Source organism: Rhinatrema bivittatum, chromosome 2, assembly GCF_901001135.1.
Source record: "Rhinatrema bivittatum chromosome 2, aRhiBiv1.1, whole genome shotgun sequence".
In the NCBI taxonomy this organism is placed as follows: Eukaryota; Metazoa; Chordata; class Amphibia; order Gymnophiona; family Rhinatrematidae; genus Rhinatrema; species Rhinatrema bivittatum.
This window is the reverse complement of record NC_042616.1, coordinates 356,026,985-356,045,745: the sequence shown is the minus strand read 5'-3', so window position 1 is coordinate 356,045,745 and position 18,761 is coordinate 356,026,985. Positions and strand designations below refer to the sequence as shown.

At 46.8% G+C, this 18,761-nt stretch overlaps 1 protein-coding gene across 2 annotated transcripts in view; it reads right to left on the bottom strand.

The window, feature by feature from the left end:
- PDCD6 (programmed cell death 6) overlaps positions 1 to 18,761 on the bottom strand; it is a 257,393-nt gene that overhangs the window by 79,986 nt on the left and 158,646 nt on the right. The window contains exons 4-5 of one of the 2 annotated variants that reach the window (XM_029589920.1): positions 5,193 to 5,351; positions 3,606 to 3,715 (exon numbers count right to left, since the gene is read on the bottom strand). In XM_029589920.1, the coding sequence (XP_029445780.1) occupies positions 3,606 to 3,715; positions 5,193 to 5,351 (269 nt within the window). The remainder of the gene's footprint in view (positions 1 to 3,605; positions 3,716 to 5,192; positions 5,352 to 18,761) is intronic. The other variant, XM_029589921.1, reaches the window with a different exon arrangement.

Here is an 18,761-nt window from a genome sequence, read left to right as displayed (position 1 = left end):
TGACCTACTAGATGACCACAAGCCAGAAATATGTGCTGTCACTGAAAACTGGCTCAAGGACTCAGATATTGTCCTTCTCAATCAGCTCCCTTCTGACACCTACGACTTTTTCTCCATCCCTAGACCCAAAAAACAAGGTGGTGGTCTCCTCTTAGCTGCCAAAAAGCACATGAATTTCAAACCCGTAAAAATCATCACACCACACAAATTAGAGATTGGGCTGTTCAAATCCCAGAATCTCCAGGTCTGCCTAGTTTATGACCCCCCTAGCATTCTAGAACACAATCCCTCCCCCCTTATTGAATTCATCTCCAATAACATCAACAGCAATGCCCCTGCTATTATCCTGGGGGATTTCAACCTCCATGTAGATGCCACCCCCCACTCCTCCTCCTGTGAAGCCATCCTCGGCTCACTCGAAGCTATCGGCTTTACCCAAGTTATCGCCTCCCCCACTCATAAAGCAGGGCACACCCTGGACCTCCTCTTCGTCAACTCCAGCATTCGCCTATCCACTAAGCCACTCTGTACCCCCGTCCAATGGTCCGATCACGCTATTGTCAAATCCTCCTTCTCTATAAAGATACCCAAATCATCCAACCCCCTTCCACCACATCTATTATCTACAGAAAATCCTGCCCTAGTGAGGACCTCACTTCAGCCTTCGCTAGCTCTTCGTTGAAACTAGACTGCTCAACCCCGAACACAGCCCTAGTCTCTTGGAGCCACATCACCTTAGATATCGCAAACAAACTGTGCCCTATCACCACACATGAAATTAAACCATCTGCAAGAAAGTAAAATCCATGGTACTCCCCAGACCTCAAACGAATGAAATATGAGCTCAGGCAAAAAGAACGTACATGGCTTAAAGACCCATCCCCGCAAAAAGCGTCCATATTCAAATCCTCACTACATCTCTACAGGCTAGCCACCCTTAAAGCCAAACAAGACTTCTACGACCTAAGAATCCACGACTACAAATATAACCACAAAGCCCTCTTCACCTATGTTTCTACCCTTACCAAACACACATCCCCCCCTATTCCTGACAGCGAAGCCAGCAGCAAATGTGAAGAACTGGGACGCTATTTTCACGACAAAATGGCAACCATCCTCCTCCAATTTCTCCCTACACCCCTTTCGCTCCCAGTTGCCACAGGCACTGCCCCACCCTTGTCCTCCTTTAACGACCTTGAACTCTTTTCATCCACTGAAATCACATCAATCCTTAAAAAGATGAAACCTGCAACTCATCCCTCAGATACTATCCCTACCAAAGCCCTCCTCTCCATACCTGACATCATCTCTAAACCCATTGCTGATGTTATCAACTGCTCCCTCTCCTCAGGCATTGCTCCCGACTCCCTCAAGCATGCCGTGGTCAAACCACTGCTCAAAAAACCCTACTAGACCCCAAGGACCCTGCCAACCTTCGCCCTATCTCCAATCTCCCATTTATCTCAAAAGTCATGGAGAAGGTCGTCAGCTCGCAACTTACAGAATTCCTTGAAACCCACAACCTTCTTCACCCCTCCAAGTTTGGCTTCCATAAATATCTCAACACTGAGACCCTCTTACTTTCCTTCCCCTCAGGGGAATGGATCAAGGTCACAGCTACATTCTTGCTCTACTGGACATTTCTGCAGCTTTCGATACCATAAATCACACCCACCTTCTTGCCCGCCTAACCGACATTGGCCTTTCCGGCACAGCCCTTAAGTGGTTCTCATCCTACCTCGACAATAGGCGATTCACTGTGAAAATAGGCAATGCTGAGTCCTCCCACTACACCCTCGCCCAAGGAGTCCCTCAAGGCTCCTCCCTCTCTTCTACCCTTTTAAACATTTACCTCACCCCCTTGTGCAAGTTTTTATCAGAACTTGGCCTCAAATTCTCTCTCTACGCTGATGTGCAAATCATCATACCCATTCAAGGCTCCCTATCCGATGCCCTTGAATCTTGGGGAAACCATCTTGCCACCATCAACTCCTTACTTACCAGCCTCCATCTTGCTCTAAACACTTCCAAAACTGAACTCCTCCTCATATCCAACACCTCCCCACTAACCCCTCACTCACAAATGACTCCGCTGACAAGATTCCTCATGCACAGCCCTGTGCAAGGAACCTGGGGGTCCTAATCGACTAACAACTGAACTTCAAAAAACATATCAGTGCCATACTCAAAGAGGGTTTCTTCAAACTTAAGGTCTTAAAAAACCTGAAACCCTCTACTTCACGCCAGTGACTTCTGTACTGTCGTCCAGGCTACACTGGCATCCAAGATGGATTACTGTAATTCCCTCTTTCTTGGCCTACCCTACTCCTCCATAAAGCCCCTCCAAATGCTGCAGAACGCTGTAGCCAGAACCCTCTCCAACGCTCGCAAATATGACCACATCTCCCTGATCCTGAAGAACCTACATTGGCTCCTTATTCCCTCCCGTATCCTCTATAAATCCCTGACCATTATCCATAAAGCCTTATATTCACATAACTCCAACTGGCTCGTAGATCCCCTCCCAATTTGCCTGCTCGACTTGACCGACAAGGACCACAAACAAAGGGTCACCTCCATGTGCCCTCCCTAAAGAAAGCACACCTCACATCTACAAGGGATCGGGCGCTCTCCTTTGCTGGACCTGTACACTGGAATTGACTCCCGACCCACCTCAGACTTGAACCATGCATCACCAAATTCAGAGCCCAACTCAAAACCTGGCTATTCAAACAAGCCTTTCCCCAAAATCCTTGACGAATATTGAGTTGTGATGTAATACCGATCTGAACCAGACTATGATTTTGTTCTTAAGACATTATAGTTCACTTGTTTAATTGTTCCCTATGCTTCATTACTCTCCTTTTGGTTCTTTGTACCCCCTACCCTTCCCCTGTTTTTTGTAATTTCCGTTGCTATTGTTCGATGTAAACCGATGTGATGTTTCGACTAACATCGGTATAGAAGACTCTTTAAATAAATAAATAAATAAATAAATAAATAATTTTTGACAAGCTAATTATCATCGTCAATATGTATTTGTAGTCGCTGTTATAACTGGTCAAAGCAGACAGGTTGACCAGATCAGCCTGCCATTGTGCATCCACATCTGATATGATTTTGTTTCTTTTAAAATGTGTCCTAGAAGTCTGTGTAAAAAATAAGCATTTTGATCTGTAAGCTATTCAGTTACTTGTTTTCTGGTCACTGTTTCATCACATGTTTATGGTCGATTCCAGTCCTCGAGAGCCACAAACAAGCCAGGTTTTCAGGATATCCACGATGAATATCCATGAAATTATATTTGCATACAATGGAGGCAGTGCATGCAATATTCATCGTGGATATCCTGAAAATCTGTTCTGTTTGTGGCTAGTGAGGACTGGAGGTGGCCAACCTTGAAACTTATTTCATTGCAGTTTTTTATTAACCTCCTCATTATCTGTGTGGTAGTATCACCTTGACTTTGCTACCTGGAATCAGGATTCAGCAGCGACAGCACTCTGGATTTTTCACCTTGCAGTTTCATCGCTTCCCTTATATTTCATATATATTGATTAAAAGACTAATACAACTGTATGAAAACAGTATATATCCTCACACACCTGCAAAACAATGCAGCATTGAATAAAGTCATCAAAGGCAATTTGTGCTCTTCCTTGTCTGTCAAACTTTCGGACAAGGACATCATAAAACTGGTCTGAAAGACGATAGCCTTGGGATAGGGAAACAAAAAAGAACAATAATGATATAATTGATGACCAGAGATTTTCAAGTTTTCAGTGATGCTTTTATTGCATGAGTTATCCAAACCTCTTTAACCTACACACAGAATGAAGAAAGAACAAAATGCTCTACACCTACTCTCAGAGATCCTGAGAGGCTAGCCAACTGTATTTAATGATGGGCCCTAAGCCAGTCACATTTATTATCCTAAACCAGGAGAAATCCCAGGTCATTTGGAGAAAAATGACTGCAAGTGCTACTGGTTCAAGACCATACTGACTTTCAGTAGAATGTATCCCTCTGAACTGGAAGCTTTCTCACAGTGTCCTAGAGAAAGATGAGAAAGCCCTACACTTGTCTGTGCCATTTGAAAAATGCTATTGTGGAGGATCACCACTCTTCACATGCAATGCGTGGAAGAGATCAGAGAAAAGCAAGTAAAGGAAGCAAGGAGCTAAACAGTACTTCCTAACTCTGATATCCCATATCATTTTCATTGCAATTAACCCTTTTGTAATGATTCTGCCTTAAAGAGAAGAACAAGAAAAATGGCTAACAGTCCTAAAAACCAAATTTACATCCAAGTAATCATATTCTATCAGATTTATAGCTCTGTTCTAATTTATTGAAATAAAGGATACAAAAATCTCATGGGAAGGATAATTTTCAAAAAGGTAACATGGCCTGACAAAGCTGCACTCCTCAAATGTGGAAAAAAAGCACATACAGGTTCCACAGTGTGTGTACTTTCAGCTACAATAAAAAGAGGTGTTCCTGTGGCTGTGTTTATGTTGGGGAAGATAACAGTGTGCATATGTTTTGAGAATTGCCCATATATATGCTTTCTCCCACTCTTCCGGCAAACAGCGTATGTATAGTACATTGACTTTTAGGAGCATGTACTTTGCAGCTGCTAATTTTCAAAGGGAGTCACGGATTGCAGTACTGTCAAAGTCCTGCACAAAAATTGCTAGTGAGTTCTAGCAGCAATATTGCTCCTGGAATCTTAGTAAATTGAATATACTTTTCTAGATGTTGTATTACATGAGCTTTCGTGATGACATGGGGCCCTACTTTAAGATGAGATTACTGTAGGGAGATGCTTTATAAATCAGACCTGTCAAACCCAACCATACAGACATTCCCAAGACTTAACTCCCAAATGAAAGACGGCTTGTTGCTATATGCTTCTCAGAGTAAATAACTTATTTTATGATATGTGGGGTGCAAATGTATGTGGAGGGTTGCTTTGATAGATAAGGGTGTGGGGCGATGTAAAATGTTAAAACTGCAAATTTGTTCTCATCACAATTGAGGACTTTGCTTTTGTATTTGACCAGTGTTTTTATACCATCAACAGGATTTTCTGAATGTACATTTATATTGTTCATTTGTGAATAAAAATCATTTTAAAAACCTTCTAATTTTATTAATATAATAAAGGCTTTTAAAGAAAAATAAATTACCAAAACCTGTTAGTGCTTGTTTTAGTTCATTCTTGTCAATCATGCCAGAATTGTCTCGGTCATATGTCCGGAAAACGTTCTGCCAATCTGTGATGTACTTCCAGACGCCAGAGAACTCATTGAAGTTCACACCACCCTTGTTCTCCCTATCAAACATAGCTGTCAGGAAAGGCAACTAGTTAGCAAGGCAATATATCTCCAAAAACATAGCACACACATGTCTCCCAGCAGAATACATTGCTAATGACAAGGAATTACACTGTCATGTAAGAGGGAACGATGGTTTAAAAACAAATAGTTATCTATGCTGGACAAATCACATCAAATACCAGGCTGTGTGCTTCAGCATTGGGGTGAAGATTTTCATACAAACAAGATTGATGCAAACAAGCTCATAAATAAATGCATAAATTATTAACAAGATGCTCCACTCTTCGGTTTCAGCCTTAATACTCAAAATTTTCCTTAGCAAAATTCAGGCTCCATATGCTCTAAAAAGGACGTCCACCTGAAATAGTGCTGTTGGGAGTAGCCCTTTAAATCAGAGCTGTAAAAGGCTCAGACATTAACTTGAGAGCAAGGAAATGGCCAGCATTTGCAGCTCAGAGAAAACTAAGCCCAGGGACTGAAAAACAGCAGTGGCAACTGCGGTACAAGAGGCAAAGGATTGTAGGGAGGAGCAGTAGCACAGGGGCCAACAGCTAGAGAGAGGCAGCTCAGATTAGAGGTATGCCAAACTGCAATAAATGTATTTATTGGGAGGTAAGCTCCACAACAGAATAGATGCTAGCTAAATTTAAAGTCCTTAGATTTATAATAGTTATTCTTTATGCTCTTCTGTTCAGTTTCCACATTTTTTAAACAAATATAAAAATGTGAATAAATATAGATTTTGAGTAAGAGATTTCCCCATGAACATTACTGTTATATTTTTTTTATTTTTCCTGCCATACTCCAATTTTTAAAACTTGCAGCTTCCTTCAATTACATTTTACCTTCCTTTCTTTTTTTAAATCATAAAAACATAAGATATGTTATGCTGAGTCAGACCAAATATCCATTGAGCCCAGCAACCTGTCCTAACAGATTGGGTCACAAAGTTCATTGCAGCTCTTAAAGAGTAGATTCATGTCTTATTGTTCACTTTTAGAGATGAGTTGTTTCTTTCCCAAATCCATCTGGCTAGTAATGAACCCATCTACACCAGATGACACATACAGGCAATGCCTTTCCAACAGATTATTTGCCTTTCCAAACAGATTATTTATGCTGAAAAATCTATTTTATAGCAAGCAGCTTGGGTTGTACAGTTTTAACACAATGTTTGTATGTTGTTTTACATATGAAATATTGTTCCCTGCCTATAGCCCTCAGCTATCTCCTTACACACCCCAACTGCTAGTCACTTACCACGCTCCACCCCCTCACCCCCCTACCCCTACTCCCAGGACTCCCTCTATACACACCCCCAACACACACCCAGTCACTCCCTGACAAAACACCTCCCTCACCTCCAATCACTACCTAACATCACCACATCCCTAGCCACTCTGACACCCCCCCCCACACACCTTTTCCTAACACCCCCATGCAAGCATGACCCCACTCGTCACTCCAACACACTTACCTCCAGTCTTTCCCCGACACTGACACCCCACACACACCCCCTTCACAGCCACTCCAACACCCTCCCACACATACACCCCACAGTCCAGCCACTCCCCACCACACATCACTAAACCTGCCACTCCCAGAGAGCCCTCCATACACAATCTCCCAGTCAATCCCCAGCACGCATACACCTCTATCCCAGATCACTCACACCAACTCCAAAACACCCCCCCCCCCTCATGCCACAACACACAGAAAGTGAGAGAGTCTCTGTGGAAATTGCATGAAGGAAAGAGTACATCTCCCCTCACTCTCCCGTCAACAAACACACACGCAAACTCTCCCCCCTCTGCCACATACACACACACACAAGGAGTCATGAGGCAATGTTAAGTGTGGTAAAGTGAGAAAGTATACATTTGCATCCCCCACATTTGCACAGAGAAGAGGGAGGGGAAGTGGGTTCTCCACCAGCACACACACACACACACTACTCACATCCTGATACCAGTTACACATCCACAAAACATACACTCCATCCTCACAACACATATACATCATTCCTACACAGGTGGGAGAAAGGGGTAGGAGGAGAATGCGGAGCGCAAGAAGGAAAAAGTGCGCATGCAATCCACCACCCCCATACACATCAACACCACCATATACATAAAACCTCACCCCCTCCTCCACAAGTCTTCTAACCCTCACCCTTACACATGCCTCCCCACACACAGGAACCTACCCCCATTTTTTCACCTCCAGCAAAGCAAGGGCAAAACAATAATGGAGGTCATCATAAAACACTTTTTGATACAGTTATTACTTTCTCTTGTAGCGCCCCCCAAAAGGTCCTCAGGCACTGGGAACATTGGCAGAAACCAGATGCAGCCATGACGGGGAAAAATAAATGGGGAAAAACATGGAGCGATGGCAGTGGGCATTGATGGAAGGTGCCGGCACAGCCACCATGAGGGGAACAGACCTCGAAAAGAAACTTAGCCGAATGCCGAAAACCCTGACGGGTGACGCAGAACTTCTCCTTCGGTCGCCACAGACCTTGCGCTGACTGGCCCAAGCACACTGCTCCACAGCTGGAGAGGCTTGCGTCCGTGGAGACCACCAGCACTTAGAATGGGATATCCCGCTATCCCCATTGACACTGCTTTCGGGATTGGAAGAAAAGATACCTCCACAAATAGACTTCAAGGCTCTTCCAATTACACATAACTCAGGAGCAGTAAACGCTGAACCTTCACCAAAACAATCCTCAGGGGTTAAGCCTCCCCCTCTCCTCCCTCCACCACTGGTTGCGTCGTAAGACTTTATTGTGGCAGCCAGGGAGGAGGAGGGGACTCCCTCGGGGATAATACCTGGTAAAGGTGGGGAACCAGGCTCTACTCTGGGGCTTACCCCAGAAACCCTGGCTCTAGCATGGGGGAAGGGGGTCCAACAGTTGAGAGAGAAGAAGGGAGATGCAGTGACTGGGGATGAGACACCTAGCCCAGAGGCAGACACCAGACCCTCTCCCAACAGGCACCGGTGACCTCCAACACAATATCCAAGGAGTCACCGGGAGGGCACATAGAAATCAATGCAGGTAACAGACAGACCTTGTAGAGCCCAAAGAGGATAGGCTCTCCCAATACTCTTCTGAGGAAGAGCTCCCTGCTCTGGACAGCCCAGAGAAGACCAGGGGCAAAGAGAGATCATACCGTTTAATCCTCTTCCACGAGGTGGACTGTTTTCTACGAGAGCACACCAGAAAAAGCAAGAATAGACAAAGCTCTTGAGAGATGGCCAGACATGAACCGGCTTCGCTGCGAAGGTCATAGTGGACCATCTCAAAAAGAGCAGACCGGTGGGCTCTAGGGACATTAAGAGAGCCCAAAATTTCTAATTGCAACCGGTGGTTTTCCCTTGAGACTTACCAGCACTGCAATAACAAACTCCTGACAGAGGATGGCTCTGACTATCAGCACCTTTAACACTAATGGTTGCAGGGACAGTCTCCACAAGAGCTGGGTGATCTCCTTTCTTTGGGGGGGGGGGGGGAATACACCATAAAACTCCTGCAGGAGACTCACTCAACTCTGGAGAGCGAACCTAACTAGCTCCTGGAGTGGTGCGACAGGGCATTCCTTCAGCCACTCCGGATGTGCCAGCGGAGTGGCTATCTTGCTCGTGGACTCCCTGCAGGCGAAGTCCAATCTATCATGCCGGTCTGGATAATACACTTGTGGATCCGGGTGAAAGATTGCATGATCCATTTTATCAATGTGTACGCCTCAACCAATGGTCCCGCCAGGCTGGTATTCTTTCGCCGCTTGTCAGTCCTATTGCAAACCTTGAATACGACAGAGGAGGTGGTGCTTGGGGGTGACTTCAATTGCCCCCTCAAAGATCTCGACCATAGTGCCGAGAGAGATACGCAGCCTCTGCTGCATGCTTGGAGGAGACAATCACCTGCTTCTCCCTGTTGCGTCCGATCTCAGACTTCTCTCTCCTCAAGCCTTGGGAAAATGGCTGCTACTGCGTCTTCACGCCGCTCTCTCCGTCGTCCCCGGAACGGCAACGGCGACGGTGTTCGCCATGTTGCTCCTGAGGGCCTCCTAGAGTGCACATGTGCACGCCACCCACGTCTTTATCCACGTCATGGCGGGAATCTTGGGGGCGTCCCCCTCGAGTGACATCTCGCCATCCGGGTATTTAGCCTGCCCTTCGTTTGCTAACAAACCGAGTTAGCAAGGATTGGAATGCTCCAGTCTAAGCTGCTCTGCCGCTTCCTTGCTGCCGCTGGAAGCTCTCTCTGCCCTTCGGGGTCATTCAACTCTAACCTGGGTACCCGCTCCTTGGGGGCCCTTATGCTTTCTTTCAGGTACCTATCTGGGATACCGGGTACTCGCTCCTCGAGGGCCTGCTCTCCCCTGCCTTGATGCCTACAATACAAACTACTTCTGCCTGCTATCTACTTCAGTGAATAATCTAACCTTGTCAGTCTGTCTCACCTACAGCTCAGCACTGGGAGTCTGCATCCGGGACTTCCTCTACTACCCTGTGCTGCCTACCATCTACTCAAGTGTGGGACTGGCCTCCTCTGCTGAGGACCCCTGGACTACTTCTACTGGGTTAACTCACCGCTGCCACCTCCTGGCAGTACCACCAAACTGTATAATAAATACAAATTCTCTGTGTCTGCGTGTATAAAGTCTAGCCTAGTACTGTGGTTCCTCACGGGGTTCCTCCTTGTGGGAGTGGCCATCGCCGCAGTACCCAAGAATCCACTCCAACACCTCAAAACCATAACAGATTGCTAACTCCATGGATTCGGCTCAGCTCACCGCCTTGCAGGCCATTCCAAGCTTGGCCCAGTGAATCTCCAAACAACAGAATTCGTTGGATAACCAGACTGATGCACAGATGAATATTCCTACTACTGCAGGTAAAGAAGTTACACCACCAGAAGTGACGGTCAAGACTACAGTGCCTCTATCTGCTCCAACACGCTTCTGGGGGGAAGTTTGGAAATGTAGAGGATTTATCAGAGTCGCATGCCTTTTCTCTGCAACCTAACCATTTTCCTACAGCATATGCCAAGTCCACCTATATACTGTCTTATCTGGATGGAAGAGCGTTGGCTTGGGCCTCACCGCTGTGGGAGAGAAATGACCCTATCCTGAAGGATCTTGCCGGATTTCTTGAACTGTTCAAATCAGTGTTCATTGACCCCTGCCCGGTATTTGACAGCAGGATCAACTTTGGTTCATCTAAAACAAGGTAATAACCTTTACCAGACTTCACCATTGAATTCAAGACGTTGGCTTCTGAATTACATTGGGACCCCAGATGCCTGAAGACCCTCTTCTTTGAAGGCCTGAACTCCCGGTTGAAAGATGAGCTGGCGGCTCGAGAGATGCCTAAAACCTTAGCGGAACTGATGAAGTTGACAACAAGGATTGATCACCGACTTCGTGACAAGGTTCAAGAGGCCAAGAGTCCCAGGAGACCACTTCAGGGAGACACTCGAGTCAAGTCTGTACCCAGGCCTATACCCTCAGGTCCTGTTGCTGGCAAAGAAGAACCAATGCAATTGGGCCACAGTCATTTGACTTCTAAAGAGAGATGAACGCGAAAGAGGTTGGGACTATGCATGTATTGTGGTCAAGCTGGCCATGCTGTGCAAACATGCCCTATATGTCCGGGAAACTGGCAGATCTAAGTCCTGTGGGAGGACTCTTTTTAGGTCTAACTGCACCCTCTCCTCCACTCTCTCTACCAGTGTCTTTAATCTGCGGACCTCTAGAATACCAGACCCTTGCCTTAGTGGATTCTGGGACAGGGGGAAATTTCATTTTGAAATGTCTAGTGGAATATTTGCGGATCCCCACCACTACCATGACATCTCCGCCACTTTTGTCCTCTATTCATGGAGAGCCCTTACCGGGTGAAGTAACCCTGCTTACAGAACCAGTGAGCTTATGTACCGATGCTCTTCATACAGAGCCTATTTCCTTCTTTGTGCTAGAGAAGGCCATGCACCCTTTGGTACTTGGGCTACCGTGGCTGCAGAAACACATGCCACAATTCAACTGGGCCAACTTTGGAGCTTTCACATTGGGGTCCAGATTGCCATGGCAAATGCTTGATGGATGTCTCTCCAATACCCTGCATGCCAACTACCCAGTTGTTGCCTGGGTTGCCGCCTCAATATGCATCTTTCCAAGATGTATTCTCCAAAGAAGCCGCTGATGTATTGCCGCCACACAGTTCATACGACTGCGCCATCAATTTGAAGCCTAATACGGAACCACCCAAAGGAAGGGTTTACCCTCTCTCCGTAGTAGAATATAAAGTGATGTCAGAGTACATCTAGGAGAATCTCCAGAAAGGCTTCATAAGACCTTCCAAGTCTCCTGCCAGCACAGACTTCTTCTTCGTGGGGAAGAAGGACGGAACATTACATCCATACATTGATTACAGAGGTCTGAATGAGATCACCGTAAAGGATCGCTACCCCATACCACTCATCTCAGAGCTATTCGACAGGTTACAGGGAGCCAAAATATTTTCCAAGCTTGACCTCAAAGGAGCGTATAATTTAGTTCGCATCTGCTCTGGCGATGAATGGAAGACGGCTTTCAAAACCAGGGATGGGCAGTTTGAATACCTGGTGATGCCCTTCGGCTTGTGCAACGCCCCGGCTGTCTTCCAAAACATGATGAACGATATTCTGTGTGATATACTCTACCAATGTGTTGTCTACCTAGACAACATCTTGATATTTTCCCAGGACCTGCAATCTCATCAGGAAGATGTCAAAAGAGTTCTGCAGAGATTTCGCAAGAACCGCTTGTATGCCAAGCTGACTAAACGCGAATTCCACAAGGAATCCGTGCCCTTCTTAGGGTACATTGTCTCAAACAAAGGTTTCCAGATGGATCCTCAAAAGCTTGAGAGTATTCAAAAATGGACACAACCCACTGGCCTAAAAAATCTAAGACGATTTTTGGGATTTACCAACTACTACAGGACCTTCATCAAAGATTACTTTTCATTGACTGTTCCATTAACAGCGATGACTAAGAAGGGAGCCAACATTGCCACTTGGTCTACGGAGGCTGTGACAGCATTTCAGAAGCTAAAATATGCCTTCTCAAGCCAGCCTTCTCTTCGCCATCTGGACCCTACACGACCCTTCATTGTAGAAGTCGATGCCTCTGATGTAGACGTAGGGGCCGTGCTGAACTAGAACAGTGATTCGAATATCTTGCACTCCGGTTCTTTCTTTTCCCAACGCTTTTCGCCAGCGAAGAAGAACTACGGCATTGGGGATAAAGAATTACTGGCAATAAAAATGGCATTTGAAGAATGGCGCCCCTGGCTTGAAGGTGCACAACATCAGATCACTGTTTACACTGATCGCAAAATCTGGAGTACCTCCATCATGCTCAATGCCGTAACTATAGACAGGTGAGGTGGTCCCTGTTCTTCAACAGATTTGACTTTGTGCTGAAATATCGCCCTGGTGATAAGAACGTCAGAGCAGACGCATTATCTTGCTCTTTTCTCTCTGAAGACGTTTCTGATGAACCCCAGCCTATCATCGACCCGAAGAGAGTTATTCTGACAGCTACTCATCCGAAACCCCTGGGCCAGACCATTGTACTCTGCAACCTAAGAAAGAAACTGCTAGCGTGGGCTCACGATTCAAAACTGGCCGGACATCCTGGTCAACGAAGGACACTGGCTAATCTACAAAAGTACTATTGGTGACCCACCATTAAGGAAGATACTCTTGCATACGTAGCTTCCTGTTCCAATTGTGCCAGACAGAAACCTCCGCCTGGACGTCCTTGGGGCCTGCTTCAACTTTTGCCAGTACCAGACGAGCAACAGATTTTGTGTTGGACTTGCCACTTTCTGGAGGTAACAATACCATTTGGGTTACAGTGAACCGATTTTCGGAGATGGCTCACTTTGTGGCTCTCCCTGGCTTGCCTTCAGCCATGGAACTTGCTAAGCTATTCATCAGTCACATCTTTCGCCTACACGGCATGCCTAAACACATTGTGTCTGACAGAGGAGCTCAATTTACAGTTAAATTCTGGAAAGCCTTGTGTAAGAAATTCGACATCACACTTGACTTCACCTCTGCTTACCATCCTCAGTCAAATGGCCAAACAGAGAATGAATAGAACCTTCAAGCAGTTCCTCTGCGCCTATGTCAGTTCACGGCAGAATGACTGAGCTGAACTGTTGCCCTGGGCTGAATTTGCCATCAATTCCCATCCAGCATCATCTACTGGATCTACACTATTTGAAGTGGTCTATGGACGACAACCTTTACCACTTCCACTTTCAGTGTCATCCCCAGCAGCTCAATCTACTGCCAAAGATATACAGCAGCTCTGGAGAAAGACTAAAGAGATGCTCTAAAAAGCAGGAAAAAGAGCAAAGAAAGGCTAGGACATTCACCGTAGCAAGGCTCCTGAATTCCAGCCTGGTGGTAAAGTCTGGCTGTCTACCAAGCATCTGAGACTTAAGCTGCCATCTGCTCGATTTGCTCCACGCTTTGTCGGACTCTTTCCTATTCTCCGACGATTGGGCTCACTCACCTACAGTCTGAAACTTCCTCCAGCTATGAAGATTCATAATGCTTTCCATGTTTCGCTGCTGAAACCACTTGTTCTTAGTGAGTTTTCCACTAAGACAGCTGTTGATGCAGAAGAAGACATCGAATACAAGGTTGATGCCATCCTTGCTGTAAGAAAGAGGCAGAGTTTGGGAATACCTCCTGTCATGGGAGGGATACGGACTAGAAGAAAACTCTTGGGAACCTTTGGCTAATTTCATGGACAAAGAGATGCTTCATCAATTGCATCGATCGCATCCTCAAAAACCAAGACCAGGTAAGGGGTCTGGAGGGGGCCCTTTGAATGGGGTACTGTTGCGTCCGGTCTCAGACGGCTTCGACCTCTGCGCCTCACCTTTCTTCCTTCTCTCTCCCTCAAGCCTTGGGAAGATGGCTGCTGCCGTGTCTTCATGCCGCTCTCTCCAGCATCCCCAGAATGGCAACAGTGACGGTGTTCGCCATGTTTCTCCTGCAGGCTTCCTAGGGTGTGCGCGCGCACGCCACCCATGTCTTTATCCACGTCATGGCGGGAACCTCGGGGGCGTCCCCCTGGAGTGACGTCTCGCCATCCAGGTATTTAGCCTGCCATTCGTTTGCTAACAAACTGAGTTAGCAAGGATTGGAATGATCTGGTCTAAGCTGCTCTGCCGCTTCCTTGCTGCCGCTGGAAGCTCTCTCTGCCCTTTGGGGTCATTCAACTCTAACCTGGGTACCCGCTCCTCGGGGACCCATATGCTTTTTTTCAGGTACCTATCTGGGATACCGGGTACTCGCTCCTCGAGGGCCTGCTCTCCCTGCCTTGGTGCCTACAATACAAGCTACTTCTGCCTGCCAGGATATCCAACAATACAGCTATCTACTTCAGTGAGTAATCTAACCTTGTCAGGCTGTCTCATCTACAACTCAGCGCTGGGAGTCTGCATCCGGGGCTTCCTCCACTACCCTGCGCTGCCAACCATCTACTCAAGGGAGGAGGAATAGCCTAGTGGTTAGAGCAGTGGACTATGAACCAGAAGACCAGGGTTCAAGTCCTGCTGTCGCTCCTTGTGACCTTGGGCAAGTCACTTTGCCCTCCATTGCCTCAGGTACAAAAACTTAGATTGTAAGCCTTCTGGGGATAGAGAAATACCAGTAAAAACAAAGAGAATCGGTAGATGGAAACGCCCTTTATTTATTTAAATACCAATTCTCTTTGTTTTTACTGCTATACAGCCAACTGGATCGGCTTCCGCTTTGCTTTTTGGATAGAGAAATACCTACAGTACCTGAACGTAAACTGGTGTGATATCTCAATTGAGATCGAATGTCAGTATATTAAAAAAAAAAAGTGTAGGACTGGCCTTCTCTGCTGAGGACCCCTGGACTACTTCTACTGGGTTAACTCACCGCTGTCACCTCTTTGCAGTACCACCAAGCTGTATAATAAATACCAATTCTCTGTGTCTGCATGTATAGAGTCTAGTCTAGTACTGCGGTTCCTCATGGGGCTCCTCCCCGTGGGAATGGCCATCGCCGCAGTACCCAAGAATCCACTCTAACATCTCAAAACCATAACACTCCCTGGCTGATGTCTAGCGACTACATCACCCAGCTTAGTCCACCTCCGGTACCTATGTCTAAATGCTGGATGGAGGAATCATCTCCTCTTGGACTGACCAGCTCTACGTCATGAGCTTCTTAAAATCACGGGCCCTTTCGAGTGCCACTGAGGTAGCAGCCTTCTCGGATAACCATCTGGTGTCCGTAAAGTTGAAGCTCAACTTAGCCAGGCATCGAGCAACACCTTATTGGAGGAGGGTCTCATGGTGGAATCTTTGGGGTGGACTTTGCCTCATGAAGCCAGTGATGGGACATGGGGAAAGTCCACCTCAAATGGTCATTCCAGGGGTGTTAGGGAGCAAAGCCAAGAGATTAAGCACCCAGAGGAGGAGGTGTTGGAACTAGAAGCAGAACTTTCTGATGTTACGGATCAGACTCTGCGAAATGAGTACATGGAGAAGAGGTGCACCCTCCATCACCTCGAGGAGCAGCAAGGTTGGGGGGGCCTCTATGATGCTGCGAATACAGTTCCTTTGGGAGATGGATTGCAGCTCGCGCTTCAATGGTCTGGAGAAGAGGAGGGGTGCCCAGAAGCAAATCCCCACTTTGGTGGCTGCCAATGGGGTCCCTTTCACGGGACCAGAGAAGATTCGGGCGACAATCAGGGACTTTTACTCAACACTCTTCTCTCCGGACCCAGTCGGCCTCAAAGCCTGCAGGACCTTGTGGAAGGGGCTTCCCAGTGAATGTTAGAGCAGCAGAAACAAGCTAGATAAGCCCTTGAGTATGGCAGAGCTTTCTAAGACCTAAAACTGGATGCCCTACAACAAAACACCAGGCATCGACAGCCTGATGGTAGAATTTTTCTTCCATTTTTTTGATCTGCTGGGACATGATCTTCTGTGCATCCTAGAGGAAGCCCTGGAGACAGGAGAGTTATTGCTGTTGTGTCAACACGCAGTATTGACACTGCTCCCCAAAAAAGGGAATCCACGTGACTTGTGGAACTGGTACATGGTCTTGTTATTGTGCATGGATTACAAGATCATAGCCAAGGTGATCTCACTGCAGCTCAGTCCCGAGCTCAAGCAGGTGATCCACCCGGAACAATCCCAAGCCGCTTGATCTTTGATAACATCTTTTTAGTCCGGGACCTGATTCATTTTTGTCATAGGAAGTCCCTGTCAGTGGCTTTTTTTGTCTCTTGACAAAAGGAGAAGGCGTTCGACAGAGTGTATCACTTATCTCATACAGACTCTGCAGGTGTTCAGGTTTGGCCCCTGATTTTTGGGTCTTCTCTGCCTCCTGTACTCATTCACTGAGTGCCTGGTGTAGGTTAACTGGTCCCTAACAAGGCCCCTTGTTCGGGCAACTGTATGCATTGGTCACTGAACCCTTCCTCTGTCTCCTGCACAGGAAGCTCACTGGCCTCAAGCTGCAAGATCCCGGACTTAGTGTTACCTTATCCACATATGCTGATGACATGCTTCTCATGATCCAAGATTCACTTACATCTGGAGAGGGTGCAAGCCTGCCAGGTTTATTCACCTGCATCCTCCGCTAAGATCAACTGGATCAAATGCTCAGGACTTGTGAGGGGACCGCAGTGTATGGATGCGCTCCAGAGCGAGTTTAGTACTTTTTCCAGGAGCTGGGAGACCTTGAAATATCTGGGCATCCACCTTTCTGCAGAGAAGACTGCGGCCTCGGTCAACTGGCAAGAGCTAGAAGATAAGATAGACGCTTGCCTGAGGTCAAGGACGAGCTGCTATGGCTGGTGTCTTACCACAGGAGAGTCTTGGCAGTAAACCAGCTGTCTCCAGCATGCTGTGCAACAATCTGACCACCCTAAGCCCCCCGTGGAGTTTCTTGTCCAGACCCAGAGGAAGCTGCTGGATTTCTGGGCTGGCAAGATGCACTGGGTCTCTGTGCATGAGTTAGTCCTTCATTTGGAACAGGACAGACAAGGTCTAATGTGCCTGAAAAGTCAGGTATACAACTTCCGCATACAGATCCTGCAGAGTTTTATGTATGCAGACCCCCCTCCCCTGTAGTGACCCCTGGCCATTTTCTTTTTCAACCAGGTGAGCGAGATGCAGTATGGTTGGCAGCTTTTTACCCAAGCGAGAGGGTACGCTTGTGGCCTCTTGATGCTGACACTATTCTATCGAGACCTTTTTATGTCTCGGTGCATGGTCTCTGTGAAGAGACGGCTGACTGTCCCCCCTCGAGGACTACCTGGAAGAAACCCCTCTCCATGCCCTTGCTCTGGGTATGAAGAGGTCTGAGTCCCCCAGACCATGCAGACGGTCCACCTTGGCTGGAACCACAAATACCAGTCACCCCCGGTTGGATGTCCAACACACATGGGTGCAGCAGGCCAAAGCAGCACAGTAAACGAGAGCGAGACTACCTGCCATAGTCCCGAGTTCCATCCAGGCCAAGGCACCAACCTTCTTATCCAATCTAGCGGGGGGTGGGGGGGGGGGGCTGCAAGCTGGAGGTCCCTGCCAGAGTTCCATCCTCCCTTCCTCTGGACTTGTATATGGGCCCTATTGTCAAAGGCCCATGGGCGTCATCATCCAGAGCCTGGGGGGGGGGCCATAAAGTGCCGGGAACCGGGACTAGACACTGAAGCACCCAGCCAAACCCTGCCGTTTCTTGCTGTCCTGCTTTTGCCTCAAATTTCAGAGGAGTAAAAGACCAAGCTTCAGGGACCTGCCGGTACACCTGCTCCACCAAAGCCCCGGTTAGTTTAAGCACTTGCTCCCCCCCTGATTCTAGCTCCGCCCACGGGCATCATCATCCATAGCCCGGGGGGGTGCCATAAAGTGCCGGGACCTGGGACTAGGCGTTGCGCGCCGAAGGAGCGAGGCAAAGGGACAAAGGCGATAAAAAACAAAGACGTTAACAGCGAAAATTTTTGTCAACGATTACACCAGAAAGTAATTATCAGCATTAGCATGCTTCAGAAGATTCCGGTTAATATCAATCAGGGTAAATACAGTAAACCTTTCTTTTGTAATACTGCAAAAACAACAAAAAATTAAAAAAATAAAATATCCACATCGTTCATTGGTCAACATTCCTTGTAGGAAAAATATTTCTATTTCAAATTGTCTATTTAACTTTTTTTTTCTAATTAATATCCAAGCCATAAGCAAAAAAACCTGCATTAATTACAGACTTACTGAACGACAAAAAAACCGGATTTTTTTTTAGCAGTGACTGAAACCTGGCTAAAAACTACTGACAATGTAATACCCAATCAATTAGTTAATTCAAAATAT